The sequence below is a fragment of the Hylobates moloch genome, unplaced genomic scaffold, assembly GCF_009828535.3.
Source record: "Hylobates moloch isolate HMO894 unplaced genomic scaffold, HMol_V3 SCAFFOLD_5, whole genome shotgun sequence".
Lineage (NCBI taxonomy): Eukaryota > Metazoa > Chordata > Mammalia > Primates > Hylobatidae > Hylobates > Hylobates moloch.
This window is the reverse complement of record NW_026652280.1, coordinates 101,216,237-101,239,672: the sequence shown is the minus strand read 5'-3', so window position 1 is coordinate 101,239,672 and position 23,436 is coordinate 101,216,237. Positions and strand designations below refer to the sequence as shown.

The 23,436-nt window shown below is 42.6% G+C and overlaps 1 protein-coding gene and 1 pseudogene across 3 annotated transcripts in view; one reads left to right on the top strand and one right to left on the bottom strand.

Moving 5' to 3' along the window:
• NUP210L (nucleoporin 210 like) overlaps nucleotides 1-23,436 on the bottom strand; it is a 150,527-nt gene that overhangs the window by 39,648 nt on the left and 87,443 nt on the right. For 2 of the 3 annotated variants that reach the window (XM_032154498.2, XM_058439250.1), the window contains exons 18-27: nucleotides 20,022-20,110; nucleotides 19,068-19,172; nucleotides 18,666-18,767; nucleotides 16,671-16,799; nucleotides 16,198-16,325; nucleotides 14,936-15,068; nucleotides 12,811-12,873; nucleotides 12,246-12,425; nucleotides 10,360-10,440; nucleotides 10,140-10,271 (exon numbers count right to left, since the gene is read on the bottom strand). In XM_032154498.2, coding sequence (XP_032010389.1) covers nucleotides 10,140-10,271; nucleotides 10,360-10,440; nucleotides 12,246-12,425; nucleotides 12,811-12,873; nucleotides 14,936-15,068; nucleotides 16,198-16,325; nucleotides 16,671-16,799; nucleotides 18,666-18,767; nucleotides 19,068-19,172; nucleotides 20,022-20,110 — 1,142 coding nt within the window. The remainder of the gene's footprint in view (nucleotides 1-10,139; nucleotides 10,272-10,359; nucleotides 10,441-12,245; nucleotides 12,426-12,810; nucleotides 12,874-14,935; nucleotides 15,069-16,197; nucleotides 16,326-16,670; nucleotides 16,800-18,665; nucleotides 18,768-19,067; nucleotides 19,173-20,021; nucleotides 20,111-23,436) is intronic. The other variant, XM_058439251.1, reaches the window with a different exon arrangement.
• On the top strand, nucleotides 14,477-14,623 carry LOC116470137 (U2 spliceosomal RNA; annotated as a pseudogene).

The window sequence follows — 23,436 nt, the reverse complement described above, 5'->3', positions numbered from 1 at the left end:
GGACCACAAGCATGTGCCACCATGTGCCAATTAGCCCAGCTAATTAAAAAAAAAATTTTTTTTTTTCTAAAAACAGGGTCTCCCTACATTTCCCAGGCTGGTCTCAAACTCCTGGGCTCAAGTGATCCTCCTGCCTCAGCCTCCTAAAGTGCTGCAATTGCAGGCGTGAGCCACTGTGCCCAGCTGCATTTATCCTTTCTGTGTTACAGACACAATTATACTCTTTTAGTTACTTTAGTTTATTTTGAGATGGAGTCTTGCTCTGTTGACCAGTTTGGAGTGCAATGGCATGATTTCAGCTCACTGCAACCTCCATCTCCCTGGTTCAAGCAATTCTCCCTGTCTCAGCCTCCCAAATAGCTGGGATTACTGGTGCCCGCCACTATGCCCGACTAATTTTTGTATTTTTAGTAGAGACAGGGTTTCACAATGTTGGCTAGGCTGGTCTCGAACTCCTGACCTCAGATGATCCACCCGCCTCGGCCTCCCAAAGTGCTGGAATTACAGGTGTGAGCCATTGCACCTGGCCTAGTTATTTTAAAATATACAATAAGTTATTGTTGACTGTATTCACTGTGTTGTGCTATCAAATACTAGATCTTATTCATTTAATCATTTAATCTAACTATATTTTTGTACTAATTAAGCATCCCCACTTCCCTCCCACCCACCCACTATGCTTTCCAGCCTCCAGTAACCATCATTCTACTCTGTGTCTCCATGAGTTCAACTGTTTTCATTTTTAGCTCCCACAAAAAAGTGAGAACATGCAAAGTTTGTCTATCTATATTTGGCTTATTTCACTTAACATAGTGTCTCCAATTCCATCATCCATGTTGTTGCACATGACAGGATCTCGTTCTTTTTTTTTTTTTTAGACAGGGTCTCGTTCTGTTGCCCAGGTTGAGTGAGTACAGTGGCACAATCATGGCTCATTGCCGCCTCAGTCTCCGGGGCTCAAGTGATTCTCCTGCCTCAGCCTCTCAAGTAGTGGGGACTACAGGCATGCACCACTGCACCTGGCTAAATTTTTTAAAATTTATTTTTTTGTAGAGACCGAGTCTCACTATGTTGCCTAGGTTGGCCTCAAACTCCTGGGCTCAAGCCCTCCTCCCACCTTGGCCTTCCAAAGTACTGGGGTTACAGGTGTGAGTTATGGTGCCCAGCCATCTCATTCCTTTTTTATAGCTAAGTTGTACTCCATTGTGTATATACACCTCATGTTCTTTATCCATTCATCTGTTGATGGACACTTAGGTTGCTTCCAAATCTTGGCCATTGTGAATAGTGCTGCAATAAATATGAGAGAGCAGATATCTCCTTGATATAATGATTTCCTTTCTTTTGGGTTTATGTCTAGCAGTGGGATTGTTGGGATTATATGGTAGTTTTATATTTAGTTTTTTGAAAATCTCCGAACTATGCTCCATAGTGATTGTACTAATTTATATTCCCATCAACAGTACATGAGGGTTCCCTTTTCTCTACATCCTTGCCAGGATTCATTGTTGCCTGTCTTTCAGATATAAGCCATTTTAACTGGGGTGAGATATCTCACTGTAGTTTTGATTTGCATTTCTCTGATGATCAGTGATGTTGAGCACTTTTTCATATACCTGTTTGCCATTTGTATATCTTTTTTTGGAGTTGGGGGGGAACACAGTCTCCCTCTGTCACCCAGGCTGGAGTGCAGTGGTGTGATCTTGGCTCACTGCAACCTCTGCCTCCCAGGTTCAAACGACTCTCCTGCCTCAGCCTCCTGAGACATACAGGCCGGGTGTGGTGGCTCATGCCTGTAATCCCAGCACTTTCGGAGGCCCGAGGCAGGTGGACCACCTGAGGTTAGGAGTTTGAGACCAGCCTGGCCAACATGGCAAAATCCTGTCTCTACAAAAAATACAAAAAGTAGCCGGGTGTGGTGGCATGTGCCAGTAGTCCCAGCTACTCCAGAGGCTGGGACAGGAGAAAGGTGTGAACTTTCTCCTGTCACAGGAGGTGGAGCTTGCAGTGAGCTGAGATCACGCCACTGCACTCCAGACTGCACCACTGCACTCCAGCCTGGGCGACAGAGCAAGACTATGTCTCAAAAGAAAGAAAGAAAGAAGAAAAGAAAAAGAAAGAAGGAAGGAAGGAAGGAAGGGAAGGGAAGGAAGGAAATACCTATTCAGATCTTTTGCCCATTTTAAAATCTGATTGTTACATATTTTTTCCTGTTGAGTTGTTTGAGCTGCTTATATAATGGATGCTAATCCTTTGTTAGATGGATAGTTTGCAAGTATTTTCTCCCATTCTGTGGGTTGTCTCTTCACTTGGCTGATTGTTTCTTTTGCTGTGCAGAAGCTTTTTAATTTTATATGATCCCATTTGTCAATTTTTGTTTTGGTTGCCCATGTTTGTGGGGTATTACTCAAGAAATCTTTGCCCAGTCCAATGTTCTGGAGAGTTTCCCCAATGTTTTCTTGTAATATTTTCATACTTTGAGGTCTCAGATGTAAGTCTTTAATACATTTCGATTTGATTTTTGCATATGGCGAGAGATAGGGGTGTAGTTTCATTCTTCTGCATATGGATATCCAGTTTTCCCAGCACCACTGACTGAAGAGACTGTTTTTTCCCCAATGTATATTCTTGGCACCTTTGTTAAAAGTGAGTTTCCTGCAGGTGTATGAATTTGTTTCTGGGTTCTGTATTCTGTTCCATTGGTCTATATGTTTGTTTTTATGCAAGTGCCATGCTGTTTTGGTTACTACAGCTCTGTCGTATAATTTGAAGTCAGGTAATATGAGTCTTCCAGTTTTATTCTTTTTGCTGAGGAAGGCTTTGACTATTCTGTGTCTTTTGTGGTTCCATATAAATTTTAGAATTATTTTTTCTATTTCTGTGAAGAATGTCACTGGTATTTTGATAGGGACTGCATTGAATCTGTAGATTACTCTGGGTAGTATGGGTATTTTAACAATATTGATTCTTCCAATCCATGAACATGGGATATCTTTGCATTTTTTGTGTGTCTTCTTCATTTATTTTATTTATTTATTTTTTTGAGATGGTGTCTAGCTCTGTCCCCTATGCTGGAGTTCAATGGCATGATCTCACCTCATTGCAACCTCCACCTCCTGGGTTCAAGCAATTCTCATGCCTGGCCATGAATAATCTTTTTAATGTGTTGTTAAATTCGGTTTGCTAGTATTTTGATGAGGGTTTTTGCATCAATGTTCATCAGAGATCTTAGCCTTTAGTTTTCTTTTTTTGATAGGTCTTTGCCTGTTTTTGTTATCAGGGTAATACTGGCCTCATAGAATGAGTTTAGTTGTGTTCTCTCCTCCTCTATTTTTCAGAATAGTTTGAGTAGGATTGGTATTAGTTCTTCTTTAAATGTTTGGTAAAATACAGCAGTGAGACCATTAGGTCCTGGGCTTTGCTTTGGTGGGAGACTTTTTTCTTTTTTTGAGACGGAGTCTCACTCTGTCACCCAGGCTGGAGTGCAGTGGTATGATCTCGGCTCACTGCAACCTCTGCCTCCTGGTTCAAGTGATTCTCCTGCTTCAGCCTTCCGAGTAGCTGGAATTAGAGGTGCCCACCACCATGCTCAGCTAATTTTTGTATTTTTAGTAGAGATGGGGTTTCTTCATGTTGGCCAGGCTGGTCTGGAACTCCTGACCTCAAGTGATCCACCTGCCTTGGCCTCCCAAAGTGCTGGGATTACAGGAGTGAGCCACTGTGCCCAGCCTGCTCTGCTGGGAGACTTTTCATCATGGCATTGATCTCATTACTTGTTATTGGTCCATTCAGGTTTTGGATTTCTTCATGGTTAAATCTTGGTAGATTGTATGTATCTAGGAATTTATCCATTTCTTCTAGGTTTTCCAATTTATTGGCTCATAGTAGCCTTAATGATCCTTTGAATTTCTGTGGTATTGGTTGTAATGTCTCTCTCTCTCTTTTTTTTTTTTGAGATGGAATCTTGCTCTGTTGCCCAGGCTGGAGTGCAGTGGCACGATCTTGACTCACTGTAACCTCCGCCTCCCAGGTTCAAGTGATTCTCCTGCCTCAGCCTCCTGAGTAGCTAGGATTACAGGTGTGTACCACCATGCCTGGCTAATTTTTGTATTTTTAGTAGAGACGGGGTTTCACCATGTTGGTCAGGCTGGTCTCAAACTCCTTACCTTGTGATCTACCCGCCTCGGCCTCCCAAAGTGCTGAGATTACAGGCGTGAGCCACCATGCCCGGCCAATGTCTCTTTTTCCACCTCTGATTTTACTTATTTTGGTCTTCTCTTTTTCTTAGTCTGTCTAAAGCCTTGTCAATTTTGTTTATCTTTTAAAAAAATGACTTTTTGTTTTGTTGATCTTTTGTATTCTTTTTCATTTCAGTTTCATTTATTTGTTCCAATCTTTATTATTTCTTTTCCTCTACTAATTCTGGGTATGGTTTGCTCTTGCTTTCCTCATTCTTTTTTTTTTTTTTTTTTTTTTGAGACGGAGTCTTGGTCTGTCACCAAGGCTGAAGTGCAGTGGCGCAATCTTGGCTCACTGCAACCTGCACCTCCCGGATTCAAGCAATTCTCTGCCTCAGCCTCCCAAGTAGCTGGGATTACAGGTGCCCACCACCACGCCCAGCTAATTTTTTGTATTTTTAGTAGAGACGGAGTTTCACCATCTTGGCCAGGCTGGTCTTGAACTCCTGATCTTGTGATCCACCCGCCTCGGCCTCCCAAAGTGCTAGGATTACAGGCGTGAGCCACCGCAGCTTTTCTCATTCTTTAAGATGCTTCATTAGGCTTTTTATTTTAACTTTTTCTACTTTTTTTTTTGAGATGGAGCTCACTGCAACCTCCACCTCCTGGGTTCAAGCGATTCTTCTGCCTCAGCCTCCCGAGTGTCTGGAATTACGGGCACTTGCCATCACGCCCAGCTAATTTTTTGTATTTTTAGTGGAGATGGGGTTTCACCATGTTGGCCACACTGGTCTCAAACTCCTGACTTCAAGTGATCTGCCCACCTGGGCCTCCTAAAGTGCTGGGATTACAGGTGTGAGCCACTGCGACCAGCCTCTACTTTTTTTTGATGTAGGCACTCATTGCTATCAACTTTTTTCTTTCTTTCTTTTTTTTTTTTTTGAGATGGAGTCTTACTTTGTCACCTAGGCCGGAGTGCAGTGGCATGATCTCGGCTCATTGCAACCTCTGCCTTTCAAGTTCAAGCAATTCTCCTGCCTCAGCCTCCCGAGTAGCTGGGATTACAGGTACCTGCCACCGTGCCTGGCTAATTTTTTGTATTTTTAGTAGAGACGGGGTTTCACCATCTTGGCCAGGCTGGTCTTGAACTCCTGACCTCGTGATCCACCAGCCTCAGCCTCCCAAAGTGCTGGGATTACAGGCATGAGCCACCGCGCCTGGCCTATAAGCTTTTTCCTTAGTATTCCTTTCACTGTATCTCATAGGTTTTGTTGTGTTTCCATTTTCATTTGTTTCAAGAAATTTAAATTCTTTTTTTTTTTTTTTTTTTTTTTTTGAGACGGAGTCTCGCTCTGTCGCCCAGGCTGGAGTGCAGTGGCGCAATCTCGGCTCACTGCAAGCTCCGCCTCCGGGGTCACGCCATTCTCCTGCCTCAGCCTCTCCGAGTAGCTGGGACTACAGGCGCCCACCACGACGCCCGGCTAATTTTTTTGTATTTTTAGTAGAGACGGGGTTTCACCGTGGTCTCGATCTCCTGACCTCGTGATTCGCCCGCCTCGGCCTCCCAAAGTGCTGGGATTACAAGCGTGAGCCACCGCGCCCGGCTTAAATTCTTAATTTATTCACTGACCCGCTGGTCATTCAGGAGCATATTGTTTAATTACCCTGTGTTTGTATAGTTTCCAAAATTCCTCATTACTAATTTCTAGTTTTATTCCATTGTGGTCAGAAAAAATACTTGATATAATTCAGTGTTTTTAATTAATTAAAAAATTTATTTAAGGCCGGGCGCGGTGGCTCACGCTTGTAATCCCAGCACTTTGGGAGGCCGAGGCGGGTGGATCACGAGGTCAGGAGATCGAGACCACGGTGAAACCCCGTCTCTACTAAAAATACAAAAAATTAGCCGGGCGTGGTGGCGGGCGCCTGTAGTCCCAGCTACTCGGAGAGGCTGAGGCAGGAGAATGGCGTGAACCCGGGAGGCGGAGCTTGCAGTGAGCCGAGATCTCGCCATTGCACTCCAGCCTGGGTGACAAAGCAAGACTCCGTCTCAAAAAAAAAAAATAATAATAATAATTTAATGTATAGGACAGTTGGAACGTGTGTGTGTGTGTGTGTGTGTGTATATATATATATTTTTTTTTTTTGGAGTTTCACTCTTGTTGCCCAGGCTTGAGTGCAATGGCCACTATGCCTGGCTAATCTCATGTGTGTTCTTTGTAGAGACAGGGTTTCACTATGTTGCCCAGGTTGGTCTTGAACTCCTGAGCTCATGCAATCCACTCACCTCGGCCTCCCAAAGTGCTGGGATTACAGCTGTGAGCCACCACACCCAGCCCATGAAGGCCTTTTTTTTTTTTTTTTTTTTTTGGGGACGTAGTCTTGCTCTGTCGCCCAGGCTGGAGTTCAGTGGCGAAATCTCGGCTCACTGCAAGCTCCGCCTCCCGGGTTCATGCCTCCTCAGTAGCTGGGATTACAGGTGCCCGCCACCACGCCTGGCTAATTTTTTTGCATTTTTTAGTAGAGACGGGGTTTCACCATGTTAGCCAGGATGGTCTCGATCTCCTGACCTCGTGATCTGCCCGCCTCGGCCTCTCAAAGTGCTGGGATTACAGGCGTGAGCCACTGTGCCTGGCCTTTTTTTTTTTTTTTCTTGAGACAGGGTCTTGCTCTGTTGCCCAGGCTGGAGTCCAGTGGCGCAATCTCGGCTCACTGCCTCCTGGGTTCAAGGAATCCTCTTGCCTCAGCCTCCTGAGTAGCTGGGATTACAGGTGCGTGCCACTATGCCCAGCTAATTTTTGTATTTTTGGTAGAGATGGGGTTTCGCCATGTTGCCCAGGCTGGTCTTGAGCTCCTGGGTTCAAGTTATCCACCTACCTTGGCCTCCCAAATTGCTGGAATTACAGCTATGAGCCCATGAAGGCCTTTTTTTTTTTTTTTTTGAGACACGGTCTTGCTCTGTTGCCCAGGCAGGAGTCAAGTGGTGCAATCTCAGTTCACTGCAACTTCTGCCTCCCAGGTTCAAGGAATCCTCCTGTCTCAGCCTCCTGAGTAGCTGGGATTACAGGTGTGCGCCACTATGCACAGCTAATTTTTGTATTTTTGGTAGAGACAGGGTTTCGCCATGTTGCTCAGGCTGGTCTTGACCTCCTGGGCTCAAGTGATCCACACACCTCGGCCTCCCAAAGTGCTGGGATTACAGGCGTGAGCCACTGCACTCCGCCTTTTTTTTTTTTTTTTTTGAGATGGAGTTTCACTCTTGTTGCCCAGGCTGGAGTGCAATGGCATGATCTCAGTTCACCGCAACCTCCATCTCCCAGGTTCAAGCGATTCTCCTGCCTCAGCCAAACGCGTAGCTGGGATTTCAGGCATGCGCCACCACACCCGGCTAATTTTGTATTTTTAGTATAGATGGGGTTTCTTCATGTTGGTCAGGCTGGTCTCGAACTCCCAACCTCATGTGATCCACCTGCCTTGGCCTCCCAAAGTGAGCCACTGTGTAATTATGGGCGTGAACCACTGCACCTGGCTTTTTTTTTTTTGAGATAGAATCTCACTTTGTCGCCCAGGCTGGAGTGCAGTGGCATGATCTTGGCTCACTGCAACCTGCACCTCCTGAGTTCAAGCCATTCTTCTGCTTCTGCCTCTCAAGTAGCTGGGATTACAGGTGTGTGCCACCACACCCAGCTAAATTTTGTATTTTTAGTAGAGACGGGGTTACACCATGTTGGCCAGGCTGGTCTCAAACTCCTGATCCCAAGTCTGCCTCAGCCTCCCAAAATGCTGGGATTACAGGCCTCATGAAGGCCTTTCTATTGCCCATTTCATTACCCAATTTGCCTATGCTAGATCTGAGGCAGGAAAAGAAAAAATCTGTGTGGCTCTCAATTATTTCTTTTGCTAGAGAAAAGAGTGATGCTTTAAGTAAAAAAAATTAAAGAAAGGGAGAAGTAGAATACAAGCCAAGGCCTAGGCCATTCCCTCCTTTCACACACTCCTGTCTGTTATTCAAGAAAAAAGCCCGCTGGGCGTGGTGGCTCATGCCTGTAATGCTAGCACTTTGGGAGGCCGAGGTGGGTGGATCACCTGAGGTCAGGTGTTCGAGACCAGCCTTGCCAATATGGTGAAACCCCGTCTCTACTAAAAATACAAAAAATTAGCCGGCCTGGTGGCACAGGCCTGTAATCCCAGCTACTCAGGAGGCTGAGGCACAAGAATCACTTGAACCCAGGAGGCGGAGGTTGCAGTGAGCCAAGATTGTACCATTGCACTCCAGCCTGGGCAACAAGAGGGAAACTCTGTCTCAAAAAAAAAAAAAAAGAAAAAGAAAAAAGCCAAATCCTTACACTAAATTGCATCAAACTAAGTACAGTTCCATTCTTCCACAATTCCAGTATAACTAGACTCTAGGAAGTCACAGACAGAAGATCTAACCACTAGAGCTTCCCTAAATTATAGGTTAAGGATATTTTTAGAAAGATTACAAATACATTTTTTTACTTTTTCCAAAGTTCTCTTTTCTTTTTAGCTGGCTACTGAAATATCCTCCTAATTCTAGCTCCTGTAACCCCTCTATTATCTCCCAAGATATAACTCTAATTCTTTGTTCTCGTGAGCACTGAATTGTGACCTACTGGGTATCACGGCCCCATGTCCTTTTTCCTAAGGTAAAACCCAGACCTAGCTGGTTGCCACTGTACTCAGACCACCTTGGGTGAGTTTCACTTAGGTAAAATTTGTCAGCAACAAACTTTACATAGTTTCTGCCAAACTTGCTTTTTTTTTTTTGCCTTTTTCAGGTTTCAGTGTGAGGTTTAATACTATATGCATCAAAACATCAAAGCTTTTTTTCAGAGAAATATACTCTCAAGTTGAACTGTGGATATACCAGATGTCTATCCCGAGGTCTTCTACGGTTCCAGACACAGCAGGTAGTGAATTGGGAAGAGCCAATACCACCAGATACCAAAGGGAACCACGGAGGGGCAGTTTAATTAATCACTGTTCTTAAATTTGTCATTGATATAAGACACCCAGTCCAGAATCAGCTGCCCAGTTGGTAGGTGACTACAGATCCATGGTATCCATGGCGCCTGACATGGGAATCCAGTTCTTCCCCAATTCCAAGTAGGGTGGGCTGGGAGCATGCTAAACAAAGCAATGCCACCTACAGCCCTCCACATTTACTTTTCTTACTGTTAATGTAATCACCCAGCATGTAGCACAACCATGATTATGAATATAATCAAATGTGTGTCTGAACATCATAAAAAATAAAAATTGTATATTTAAACTCTATGCATATACTTTATATTCATAGTGTTACTCATTTAACATAGTCATCTGCTCACAAATACAACATTACAACAACATTAATAAATACAATCTTAAAAGAAAGATCACTTTTGAGAGCTCTTTCCAGCAAAAAAATAAAAATAAATAATCATACAGTATTATCTGCACACTCAAATTTGGATTCTTTATTGCTTTGCAGGTTTCCAGACTTCAGAGTTCAGAGAACAGTAGGACAAGTAAGTAAGTAATAATATTGTGTAGTTTAGGGAGTGAGTAATCAGTCTAAAACTTATGATACGCTGAGCATGGTGGCTCACGCCTGTAATCCCAGCACTTTGGGAGGTCACGGTGGGTGGATCACCTAAGCTCAGGAGCTCAAGAACAGCCTGGGCAACAAGGCAAAACCCCATCTCAACAAAAAAATACAAAAAAATTAGCCAGGCATGGTGGCATGTGCCTGTGGTCCCAGCTACTCGGGAGGCTGAGGTGGGAGGATCACTTTAGCCTAGGAGGTGGAGGTTGCAGTGAGCTGAGATCGCACCACTGCACTCCAGCCTGGGGGACAGAGTGAGACCTCATCTCAAAACAAAAATAAACTTATGATAAAATAAAATAAATTTAATATCAAGATCCACAAGATAACATAATAAACAGGTAAGTTCTTACCTCCGAATGCCTGGGCACTAGATCCAATACATCCCTTTTGCTCATAGACCAGTGGAATGTGAGCCCAGGATTAGCATTGCTGAAGGAGAAAGGGGTCTGGGTACTGGTTACTCCCATGACATAAACTGGCATCTGAAAATAAATAGTGGCATTGTGCTATATATTCTGCCCAGTTGCAATTATCAGAATAATGAGCCCTGAACAGAGCCATCATACTGACCTTGGTAGCTGTGATCAGCCGAGTTGCAGCTGCAAGGATCCTAACAGCCCTTAGCTGAACAACTTCAATCTGTATTTCATCCTGCTCAACAGGATGGAGAGCAAGCTTAGTAAGAGGGAGTTTCTGTGGGGTGTACAGAGATGCTTATGATAACTAGTTTGCTATTGTTTTTAACATTCAGTAAAAAACCTTACTCATGCTTATTGCAGTACTATTCACAATAGCCAATATTTGGAGCCAACCTAAGTGTCCATCAACAAACAAATGGATAAAGAAAATGTGGTACATATATACAACAGAGTACTATTCAGCCATAAAAAGAATGAGATCCTGTCATTTGCAACAACATGGATGGAACTAGAGATCATTATGTCCAGTGAAATAAGCCAGGCATAGAAAGACAAAGACAAACTTCACATATTCTCACTTATATATTTATGGGAGCTAAAAATTAAAACGGTTGAACTCATGGAGATAAAGAATAGAATGATGGGCTGTACACGGTGGCTCACGCCTGTAATCCCAGCACTTTGGGAGGCTGGGTGGATCACTTGAGGTTAGGAGTTTAAGACCAGCCTGACCAACATGGTGAAACCCATTTCTACTGAAAATACAAAATTAGCTGGGCGTAGTGGCACGTGCCTGTAGTCTTAGCTACTTGGGAGGCTGAGGCAGGAGAATCGTTTGAATCCGGGAGGCGGAGGTTGCAGTGAGCCGAGATCACGCCATCGCACTCCAGCCTGGGCAACAAGAGCGAAACTCTGACCCAAAACAAACCAACAAAAAAGTAGAACAATGGTTACCAGAGGCTGGGAAGGGTAGTGGGTGGGTAGGGGGGCTATGGGGATGATTAATGGGCACAAAAATATAGTTAGATAGAATGAAAAAGGGCTAGTATTTGATAGCACAGCAGGGTGACTACAGTCAACAATAACTTACAGTTTATTTAAAAATAACTAAAAGGGTATAATTGGATTGTCTGTAACACAGAAAGGATAAATGCTTGAGGTGGTGGATACCCCATTTACCCTGATGTAGTTAATATGCATTGTATGCCTACATCAAAATAACTCATGTACTGTTGGGAATAGGTCCCCAAATCTGGCCATAAACTGGCCCCAAAAATGGCCATAAACAAAATCTCTGCAGCACTGTGACATGTTCATGATGGCCATGACACCCATGCTGAAGGTTGTGGGTTTACCAGAATGAGGGCAAGGAATACCCGGCCCACCCAGGGCGGAAAACCACTTAAGGCATTCCTAAGCCACAAACAATAGCATGAGCGATCTGTGCCTTAAGGACATGTTCCTGCTGCAGATAACTAGCCAAAGCCCATCCCTTTGTTTCCCGTAAGGAATGCTTTTAATTAATCTATAATCTATAGAAACAGTGCTTATCAATGGCTTGCTGTCAATAAATATGTGAGTAAATCTCTGTTCATGGCTCTCAGCTCTGAAGGCTGTCAGCCCCCTGATTTCCCACTCCACAATCTATATCTCTGTGTGTGTGTCTTTAATTCCTCTAGCGCCACTGGGTTAGGGTCTCCACAACCGAGCTGGTCTTGGCAATGTACCCCATAAATACATACATTGTTTTGTATTACAAACATTTGGAAAAAACTTATTAGATAGACATATTTGTTTTTCTCTTCTTCAAAGCATTCTTTAAGGATGGGGACCATATCTTATAACAGTGCCAAGTACTCTGTGGGGTTTTCACTAAAGATAACATTTTCCATGCCTGGTTGACAGAATGCCAGGTGGGGGCACTAAAAGGCTCTTCCTGGGCTGCTGACACCCTCCTCATTACCACTGCTTCCCCATCTCCCCCAGTATGGTTCCTCAATAGAAGAGTAGAAGCAGAGCAGAGCAAATAACCAATACCTGAGAAAACACAATGACTTTGCCAGTATCTTCATTTACTGTCTGGATGGTGCCATGAACCACAGCTGTGCCAACCATCTTCCCTGTAACTTGCCCCCTCCTATTAACAACAGCCACGGTCTGATTACTGATGGAGAAGTGAATGATGGATTGGGGCTGGGGGCCACCTTCAGACATTACCTGGAATTTAAATATACCATTGAATGCCTAGAACGTGAGGGAGAAATCATGTCTCTTTTCCCAACACTTTGTCCAAGCAACTTGACTTCTTCATCTTCCCCCATTTCTTGAACAACATATCCCATATCAACTCAAATGCAGAAGAAATGGAAGTACTGCAAATGATCCATGGGATTCCAAGGGAGTTTTTATATGATGTACATCATAGGTCAGGGAAAATACTAATCTTGTTCTTCATCAGATCCAATAGTACTTGGGTGAGAGTAAATAAGAGATCAATAGGAAGAGGGGTGTGTGTGTGTGTGTGTGTGTGTGTGTGTGTGTGTGTGAGAGAGAGAGAGGTAAGGAGAAAAGGTAAATCTTATTTTTCTTCCTGTAAGTTCACCTGCATCATATTCATTGGAATCAGTGTCATTTTCTCTGGAAGAAGTCTGAATGGAGGAAACACCTTGAAGGAGAAAACCAAAAGGATAACAGTAACTAACTAGAGTCAATTTTATAACATATCATGGTCATTTAATTTTTTTTTTTTTTTTTTAGACAGAGTCTTACTTTGTTTCCCATGCTGAAGTGCAGTGGCATGATCACAGCTCACTGCAGCCTTGAACTCCTGGGCTCAAGCAATCCTCCTGCTATCGGCCTCCTGAGTGGCTGGGACCAGAAGTGTGCACCACCATGCCTGACTAATTTCTTTCTTTCCTTTCCTTCCTTTCCTTTCCTTCTCTTTCTTTCTATTTCTCTTTCTTTCTCTCTCTTTCTTTTTCTTTCTTTTTCTTTCTTTCTCTTTCTTTCTTTCTTTCTTTCTTTCTTCTTTCTTTCTTCCTTTCTTTCTTTCTTTCTTTCTCTTTCTCTCTTCTCTCTCTCCTCTCTCTCTGACTCTCTTTTTTTTTTTTTTTTTGAGATGGAGTTTCGCTCTGTCACCCAGGCTGGAATGCAGTGGCAAGACCTTGGCTCACTGCAACCTCCACCTCCCAGGTTCAAGCGATTCTCCTGCCTCAGCCTCCCAAGTAGCTGGTATTACAGGCACCTGCCACCATGCCCAGCTAATATTTTGTATTTTAGTAGAGACGGGGTTTCACCATGTTGGCCAGGCTGGTCTCAAACTCCTACCCTCAGGTGATCCACCTGCCTCAGCCTCCCAAAGTGCTGAGATTACAGGCGTGAGCTACCATGCCTGGCCATGCCTGACTAATTTCTTAATTTTTTGCAGAGATGGGGTCTCCCTATGTTACCCAGGGTGGTCTCAAACTCCTAGGCTCAAGTCATGCTCCTGCATCAACCTCTCAAAGTGCTGGGATTACAGGCATGAGCCACCAAACCCAGCCTATCATGATCTTATTCTAAGGAAAACTCTTAATTATATACAAAAAAGTTACACACAAAGATATGTAATTTTATTTGTAATAGCAAAAAATTTAAAAGTATTTATGCGGGAATACTTAAATAAGTTATATATCCACTCACTAGAGTAAAAGTGACCATTAAAATTATGTTTACAGTTAACTTTCTTTTTTTTGAACACATATAAAAGTAGAACAGCTGGGCTGGCACAGTGTCTCACACCTGTAATCCCAGCTACTCAGGAGGCTGAGGCAGGAGAATCGCTTGAACCCAGAAGGCAGAGGTTGCACTGAGCCGAGATCGCGCCATTGCACTCCAGCCTGGGCGACAGAACGAGACTCTGTCTCAAACGAAAAAAACCAAAAAAACAATGGTTGCCTCTAAGTAGTGAAATTACAGGTGATTTTCATTTAACATCTTTAAAATTTGTGCTTTCCAAATTTTCTTTTCTTTTTTTTTCTTTTTCTTTTCTTTTTTTAAGAGACAGGGTATCATCCTGTCACCCAGACTGAAGTGCAGTGGCATGATCATGGCTCATTGCAGCCTGGAACTCCTCCTGGGCTCAAGTAACACTCCTGTTTCAGTCTCCCAAGTAGCTAGGACCACAGGCATGCACCACTACACATGTTTTTCCAACTTTTCTATAAGAACTGTTTTATACAGAGAAACAAAACCCAAAAATACTGCATGTTGTGCAAGAGTTAGACACTATTGCTTCTCGGCCTTTTGGCTAAGATCAAGAGTTAGACACTATCCTTTTTTCAGTCAAATGATTTTTTTTCTTGAGACAGGGTCTCTCTCTGTCACTCAGGCTGGAGTGCAATGGCACAATCACAGCTCACTGCAGCCTCAACCTCCAGGGCTCAAGTGATCCTCCTACTTTAGCCTCTTGAGTAGCTGGAACTACAGGCACACCACCATGTCTGGCTAATTTATTTTATTTTATTTTTATTTTTGTAGAGACAGAATCTCACTATGTTGCCCAGGGTGGTTTCATACTCCTGGGTTTAAGTGATGTTCCCACCTCAGCCTCCCAAAGTGCTCACACGGTAGTGTGAGCCACTGTGCCCAGCCAGCCAAATGATTTTTAACTTGTATAAACTAACAGAAAAAGACAAATGATGTTAAGCAAGAAAAAGTACAAATTTTGGATGAGATAATTTCCCTACTTCAATGTGCCGAGGAGTTGATGTGTATTTTCTTCCCATCTTGTCCCTGGCAATAGCCACAAGTGTGGTTTGCCCGATAGCGGTAGCTCGAAGAATATAATTTTCAGAGTATTCTTCCTGTTCCTTCATTGGCCTGCAAAAACCCATGTATTTTCAGGTGAGAAAGATTTTCGTTTTGTTTCAAGACAGGGTCTTACTCTGTTGCCCAGGCTGGAGTGCAGTGGCATGATCTCAGCTCATTGCAGCCTCAACCTCCCAGACTCAAGGTATCCTCCCACCTCAGCTTCCTGAGTAACTGGGACTACAGGCACATACCACCATGCCTGGCTAATTTTCTGATTTTTTGTAGAGCCAGGGTCTCACTGTGTTGCCTATACTGGTCTTGAATTTTGGATTCAAGCAATCCTCCTGCCACAGCCTCCCATCATGCTGGGATTGGAGCATGAGTTGCCACGCTTGGCCAAGATTAGGTTCTGAAAGTGGCCAGTGGTGCATCTTTCCAAGGTGTTTAACATTTTCTGCTCATTTTAACTCTGGTTAGGGGGAATTGCCAGAAAATAAATTTCCAGAGTGAAGACAAATTTCAAGCGAATGGTGGAAGGCTCCTGAGAGGCAAAAATTTGTTCTAAGGCTCCAGAGGAATAAGGGCAATATAAAAATAGACTGGTAAAATTGCAAATACTAAATTGCCTGAAATTCCTGAATTTCTCCTTTCTCAGAGGAGAATACCAGTACCTCTGCCTCTAAATATATTTTTGAAGGGTTCTCTAGCCTGAAGCACCCCCAAAAGATATCATCCAAGGAGAGGTTTCAGAAAATGGAAATATTAACGACATATGACCTTAGCCCCCCAAACAAGGCATCTGAGGACCTCAAATGTGTGTGTGTGTGTGTGTGTGTGTGTGTGTGTGTGTGTATTTTAAGAGATGTAGGCCTTGCTATGTTGCCCAGGCGGGAGTGCAGTGGCTATTCACAGGCACAATTATATTATAGTGCGCTAGAGCCTCCAACTCCTAGGCTCAAGTGAGTCTCCTGCCCTAGCCTCCTGAGTAGCTGGGACTACAGGCATGTACCCTCATGCCAGGCTCAAATGGGTATTTTGTAGAGAGCTGAATTTGGGAAGAGAGTATGGGCTGAAATGTATTCTAACAAAAAATGAATGGAGAAAATCTGAAATAATCTAAGGGAAAGCTGACCAGGTTACTAGGAGGGAGAGTCTTATAATATGCATAGTGGGAAGGAAGTATTGAAATGGTACTTACGTCAGGGTGACAATGGCAGAAGCCAACTGCAGTTTGAGTTCCATGTTTCTGAAGTATTTATTTTGGAATGGGTGTTTGGAAGAGCCAAGAACCCTCACAGTCACTAACACAGTTTTGCCTATTTCAACCTAGTAGTTAAAAAGAAAAAGATTTTAGTAAAGGTGTCTCATTCACCAATGGCAGTCTAACTCTTAGAGGGCAGTGTACTTTTTTTTTTTCTTTCATGCTAAATGATCCTGGTTAGCCTTCAATCAAATAAGCTTAATCTATGTGTATTAAGTTGTTTTTTAACAGTCTATTTATCTTAATCTGTTTAATGTTGAAATGTTGTTCTTTAAGGGCAGGTATTTGCATTAACATTACCAGAAGTTCTGGTATACACACACAGTAGCTGAGCAGAGACTATATTAAGGAATGCTGGGGAGTGAGAATAAGGCTTGCTTAATTTCTCAGATAAAGCAAACATGTCTCACCTTATCAATCAGATCAAGCTCCAGCTCTTGTATGTCTGACACCCTGAGGTGGGCTGTTGCTGGACCCGAGAAAGCCAAACAAAGATCATAGACCTCCAAGATAAGAAATCCAGGATGTAACGGAACTAACTAGAAGTAAGAAGATGGTAGCTGGATAAAGAAGCAAACATGCTCCAAGCATAATCAAAGCAACTATTTTCACCCAAAGCAGAATAGACAACATCTTGCTTTCTTTGAACTGGGGACTCTCAGACATCACGTAACATTATTCAGGCATAGCATAATATGTACACTTAACGTGATGTTTCCGATCATGGCAAAATCTGTACTTGAACAAATATAGGTTGGGCGCAGTGGCTCATGCCTATAATCCCAGCACTTTGGAAGGCCGAGGCAGGAGGATCACTTGAGCCCAGGAGTTCAAGAACAGTCTGGGGAACAAAGCAAAATCCTGGTCTCCATAAAAACTTTAAAAAAAATTAGCAAGGCTGGGCTTGGTGGCACATGCCTGTAATCCCAGCACTTTGAGAGGCTGAGGCAAGAGGATTGCTTGAGCCCTGGAGTTTGAGACAAGCCTGGGCAACACGGTGAAACCCTGTCTTTACCCAAAACAAAACAAAGCAAAAATTAGCTGGGCACGGTGGTCCGTGCCTGTAGTCCCAGTTACTCAGGAGGCTGAGGGAGGATCACTTGAACTTGGGAGGTTGAGGATGCAGTGAGTTGAGATTGTGCCACTGCACTTCAGCCTGGGAAACAGAGTGTCTCAAAAAAAAAAAAAAAAAAAATCTGGGCATGGTGGCACACACCTATAATCCCGGCTACTCAGGAGGCTGAGGTGGGAGGATCACTTGAATCTAGGAGTTCAAGGCTACAGTGAGCTATGATCATGCCACGCACTCCAGCCTGAGCAATAGAGTGAGACCCTACCTCTACCAAACAAAATGAAACAAAAACAAATAGTAAGAGCAGAATTTATGTTGACTGAATTCAAGCAGAATCCAACATACGTATTCAGCTTCTCAATTATGAATCGGGAAAGGAAGTCATGAAGAAAAATCACTTGGATTTATGCCACAATCACTAGTAGGGGGAGAAAGCATTGGGCCAGCTAACACTGTTTTTTCTTTGTGCTACAGTTTCTGCACAATAGCATGTTTTTTTCACATCAGTTGTACCTCAGTCTTCCCTTTTTAAAACATATATCATGACTAGGGTAAGTTAAATTACTTTAAGCTCTTAGAAAGGAACTACATACATATATTAATATATAGTATTATTTTTGTTACTATAAATCAACTAAAAATAAATCCTTTGGCATACTGACTATGCAGTTAGGTTAATGTTTTGAGTTGTCATGTCCTGGCTGAAAACATCATATATTCATGTTATAGAGTCAACAGTGGTCTGGCGCAGTTGCTCACACCTGCAATCCTAGCACTTTGGGCAGATCACTTGAGGTCAAGAGTTCAAGACCAGCCTGGCCAACATGGTAAAACCCTATCTCTACTAAAAATACAAAAATTAGCCAGACATGGTGGTGGGCTCCTGTAATCCCAGCTACTCAGGAGGCTGAGGCAGAAGAATTGCTTGAACCTGGGAGGTGGAGGTTGCAGTGAGCCGAGATCGCACCACTGCACTCCAGCCCAGGCAACAGAGCGAGACTCTATCTCAATAAATAAATAAATAAATAAATAAATAAAGTCAATAGTATATTTAAATATTTAAGTATCTACACAGATGTGTGCTTTTAAACTTATAAAAATGAAACTTCTTTTAACAGAAATCTTCTAACTGAGATCTCTTATACTGTCTCTGTTCAACCAGAAGCAAAAAAAGCGCTCCCTTTTGGTTGAAGAATCTATATAGGTTAAAGAAAGAAAGAAAGGAAAATGTTACTTCTGTAACAAGTTTTAGACAAAAAATGGAATTTTTCCAGTCTCCTCAGAATGAGCTTTGGCCTGAGACCATCAATCTGGGACTGTCTGTAGAGCTCACCTCAACAGAGCTTTCTGCTTCCATGTAAATGATGGTGACAACATCCTGCTCACTGCTGTTGACTAAAAAATAACCAGATCCTTCCACAAGGCTAAATATTTCCTATGGAAAAATCAGACAAACAATATTCTGTTTGCTTCTGTTTATAAATAGCTCAAAGGAAATAATTTCTACCTACCCAAGGAAGAATATGGGATAAAAAGATTAAAGTGAATAGACAAAAGACAAAATACAATTATTAAGGTACGATTTTTAAGGACAGTGAAACTATTATATATGTGTTTTACATATATGTATCAATTATTTTTAACACATAAGTGAGCTTTTTAATTGTTATGCTATTAATTTTAATAACTTCCCCTCCAATATGATTCCATTTAACTAGACTCCTACAGCTTCTACCTTCACATCAGGGTGGTTATAGATGGTGGCATTCTCAGGCACTACAGCTACATCATCTACCAGGAGCAGTTCCACATCTATAGATCTGGGCAAGTTGGAAATTTCCTAGAAATATAATAAGAACCACAAAAGTGAATATAAACATCTAATTCTTGGCCGGGCATGGTGGCTCACACTTGTAATCCCACCACTTTGGGAGGGTGAGGCAGACGGATCACCTGAGGTCAGGAGTTTGAGACCAGCCTGGCTAACATGGTGAAACCCCATCTCTACTAAAAATACAAAAATTAGCCAGGCATGGTGGTGGGTGCCTGTAATCCCAGCTAGTTGGGAGGATGAGGCAGGAGAATTGCTTGAACCCGGGAGGCAGAGGTTGCAGTAAGCCAAGATCATGTCACTGCACTCCATCCTGGGTGACAGAGCGAGACTTCATCTCAAATAATAATAATAATAATAATAATAATATCAATGTCTAATTCTTCAGCTCTATGGGAGAAGTTTCCAGGACTCTCTCAAGTGCCAAAAATAACATAATTACAGAGGTATATAGTCTCAGCTTTATGTAAGTTGTACAACTTTTTTTTTTTTTTTTTTTTGAGACAGTGTCTCACTCTGTCACCCAGGCTGGAGTGCAGTGGCGCAACCTCGGCTCACTACAACCTCCACCTCCCGGGTTCAAGTGATTCTTCTGCCTCAGCCTCCTGAGCAGCTGGGATTATAGGCGCCCGCCACCACGCCCGGCTAATTTTTTGTATTTTTAGTAGAGACAGGGTTTCACTGTGTTAGCCAGGATGGTCTTGATTTCCTGACCTTGTGATCCGCCCACCTCGGCCTCCCAAAGTGCTGGGATTAAAGGCGTGAGCCACTGTGCCCGGCCAGTTGTACAACTTTTAAAGAAGAGCTTTACATTCCAATTATTTAATTTATATTTCTTGTATTATAATCTCCACTCACTTTTGGGCGTTTCTTCTCTGAATAGCCCACAAAATTGACTCCAATGAGTACAGTCCCTTTTATCTGATGTACTTTAAGGATCTGATGACCTGGAAACATGCAGAAAAATACCCTGTGAGAAACAATAACATGTAGAATACGCAAGTGTTTCTAGAAAACCACATTCTGCCACAGTTTTTCCAAATGGTGCCTTATTGCAGGGGAGGAAAAACTCTCAATGGGGAAATACACAAGAAAAAACTGTTTTTTGTTTTTATTTTTGTTTTTGTTTTGAGACAGAGTGTCTCTGTGTTGCCCAGGCTGAAGTGCAGTGACGTGATCTCAGCTCACCACAACCTCCCGGGTTCAAGCGATTCTCCTGCCTCAGCCTCCCAAGTAGCTGGGACTACAGGCACGTGCCACCATGCCTGGCTAATTTTTGTATTTTTAGTAGAGATGGGGTTTCACTACGTTGGCCAGGCTTGTCTCGAATTCCTGACCTCGTGATCTGCCCGCCTAGGCCTCCCAAAGTGCTGGGATTACAGACACGAGCCACCACGCCCAGCCTGAAAACTGGGTTTTTGTGCTGACCATGCCAACATGTATCCATATGACCCTGAGCAAACACTTTATCTCTTAGTTCCTTTATTAAATGAGGGACTGGGCCAGGCAAAATCTAAAATTCTTTCTAGCTTTGATGGTCTATGAGTCTAAAAATAGGCTGACAAGTGTAATTTTTTGTCCAATTTACAAATGGAAGTAAGAAAGGGATATAGTCCTTTGGGATCTTTCATCTTTCATTCTCCTAAACTGTTCTCTACATTTACATGTCATGTAAGTCACTTAACAAAGTTTTTAAATGGCTAACTGTTCTTAATTAGATCAATCCAAACTCCTTAAACTTGTATTTGAAGGCTTCCATATTCTGACTCTGCTTTAATCATTCATTTTTCTTTCTCTTTCTTTTCTTTCCTCTTTCTTCACCTTTCTCTCTCTTTTCTTTTTCCGTGTGTGTGTGTGTGTGTGTGTGTGTGTGTGTGTGTGTGTATGTGTATGTGACAGGGTCTCACTCTTCACCCAGGCTGAAGTGCAGTGGTGCAATCACAGTTTACTGCAACCTCTACCTACTCGGCTCAAGCAGTCCTCCCACCTCAGCCTCCCAAGTAGCTGGGACCCCAGGTGCACGTCAACATGCCTGGCTAATGTTTTGTAGAGACGGGGTCTTGCTATGTTAACCAGGCTGGTCTTGAACTTCTCAGCTCAAGTGATCCTCCTGCCTCAGCCTCCTAAAGTGCTGGGATTACAGGTGTGAGCTACTACACCTGGCCTTTTTTTCTTTTTTTAATTTAACAAACATGAATCTGCCACTTCACTTAGGTCAGTTTTAATTTTGTCCTCAATATATAATCATGCCCAAATCTGTGAGGCAGTTTCTCGTGATGCCACATTCATTCAACAAATATTTATTGAGGGCCTACTACATGCTAGTTGCTATGTTAGGTAATTAGAATACAGAAATTAAGAAGAAAACACAATCCTTGCCTTCGAAGAAACCCACAGTTTAGTGAGGGGAGACTGAGTAGTAAACCAATCACTGCAATACAGTGTGATAAATGCTATTATAGAAGTATGCACAGAGCACATAGAGTATATAAGAGCACAAAGAAGGAATATTTATTTCAGATTGGGAATATAGAGGGACAGAAAACTCCTAGGTTCCCTAGAGGAAGATTTCAGCCCAGTGAAGATGCGAGAAAAGCATGTTTTAAGAAAATAGAACATATGCAATATATGCAAAGGAAAGGAGAATGACAAGCCTTGTCATAGCTAGGGATCTAAAGTTGTTGAGGGTGAGAAAAATATAGGATATGTGTGGATAGTAATAAGAGGTGAAACCAAAGAAGTAAACAGGGTCAGTCTGTTAAGCCACAACGTACAAATTTTACCCTGAAAGAATGGGGAGTCTCTGAAGACAATAGGGTGACAGTATAGTCAGTGGTCAGGACTACGGGCTTCGATGTCAGAGAGCTTGCTGCTTCATCTATTTACCTTTGTAATCTTAGGTCCTAAAACTGAGCCAGTTATAGTAAGAACTAAATAAATATTTGATAAATCAATAAATTCACAAAATGGGGATAATAATACCAATCTTTCATGGTGGTTAGAAGATTATGTGAAAAAGTGTATAAAGTAGTTAGTGCAGTGCCTGGCATGTCATGAGAGTTCAGTAAATAGCAACCAAAAAAGGATTTTAAGAGAGATATTCAGACTTGTATTGTGAAGAAGAATCATCTTCCGGTGTAGAAGAAAGTGGTACAAAAGCTAACTTTTAGATTTCTGGTATGAGCATTTGGGTAGATGTAGAACCATTCAATGTAATAGAGAGCACTAAAATACATATATTATATATATGTATGATATGGTATATTATACATAATATGTATATATTATATATAAATTATATAACATGTCTACATATTTTATATGCATAAAATATATTAAATAATATTTTATTATTTTTTAATAGAGGTGGTAGGGGGTCTCACTACGTTGCCCAGGCTGATCTTGCACTCTTGGGCTTAAGTGATTCTCTTGCCTCAGTTTCCCAAAGGGCTAGGATTACAGGTATGGGCCATTGCACCTGGCCTAAACAGTTATATTAATGGTCCACAGTGAATCATGCCTGCTGGTATCCACGCCTTTGTGTAGTCCCACCCACCTTGACTCTGGTTTTTGTCAGGTGACTTACATTAGTGAATGGGACATCAGCAAATATGACACAAGCAGAAGCTTAATAAGCACTTGGGCATGAGGGCTTGTTGCCCTTTTAGAACCTCATCTATGCCTCGTGCCTCTCTGACTTAGTCTCACTCACCTTCTTGAGCTCATTCTTGCTATTTCCTCTTCCTGTCACCACTTCAGGTCTCAGCATAAATGTCACTTTCTTAGGGTAGCCTTCCCTGTTCAAGACGAGGTTAGGTCCCCCTGAAGCTCTCAAGTCTTCCTGTATTTGCACTTAACACAGTTGTAATGTTTAAAGTCTGGCTTCTCCAGCGATAGTCTGCCTTAGACTATAAGTATATTAGGGCAGAAGCCATGTCTGTCTCATTCATCATCTCCAGTGCCTAGCAGAGGACCTTTCAATAAATATGTTGCCATTCAATAAATATTTACTAACAAATAAATAATATTAGGAAAATAGTAGGCAGTCAATACATTTTAAAATTCAGTCAGGCACTGGGCACGGTGGCTCACGCCTGTAATCCCAGCACTTTGGAAGGCCGAGGCAGGCAGATCACTTGAGGTCAAGAGTTTGAGACCAGCCTGGTCAAGATGGTGAAACCCTGTCTCTACTAAAAATTTAGCCGGGCGAGGTGGTGCAGGCCTGTCAGCCCAGCTATTCGGGAGGCTGAGGCAGGAGAACCGCTTGAAACCG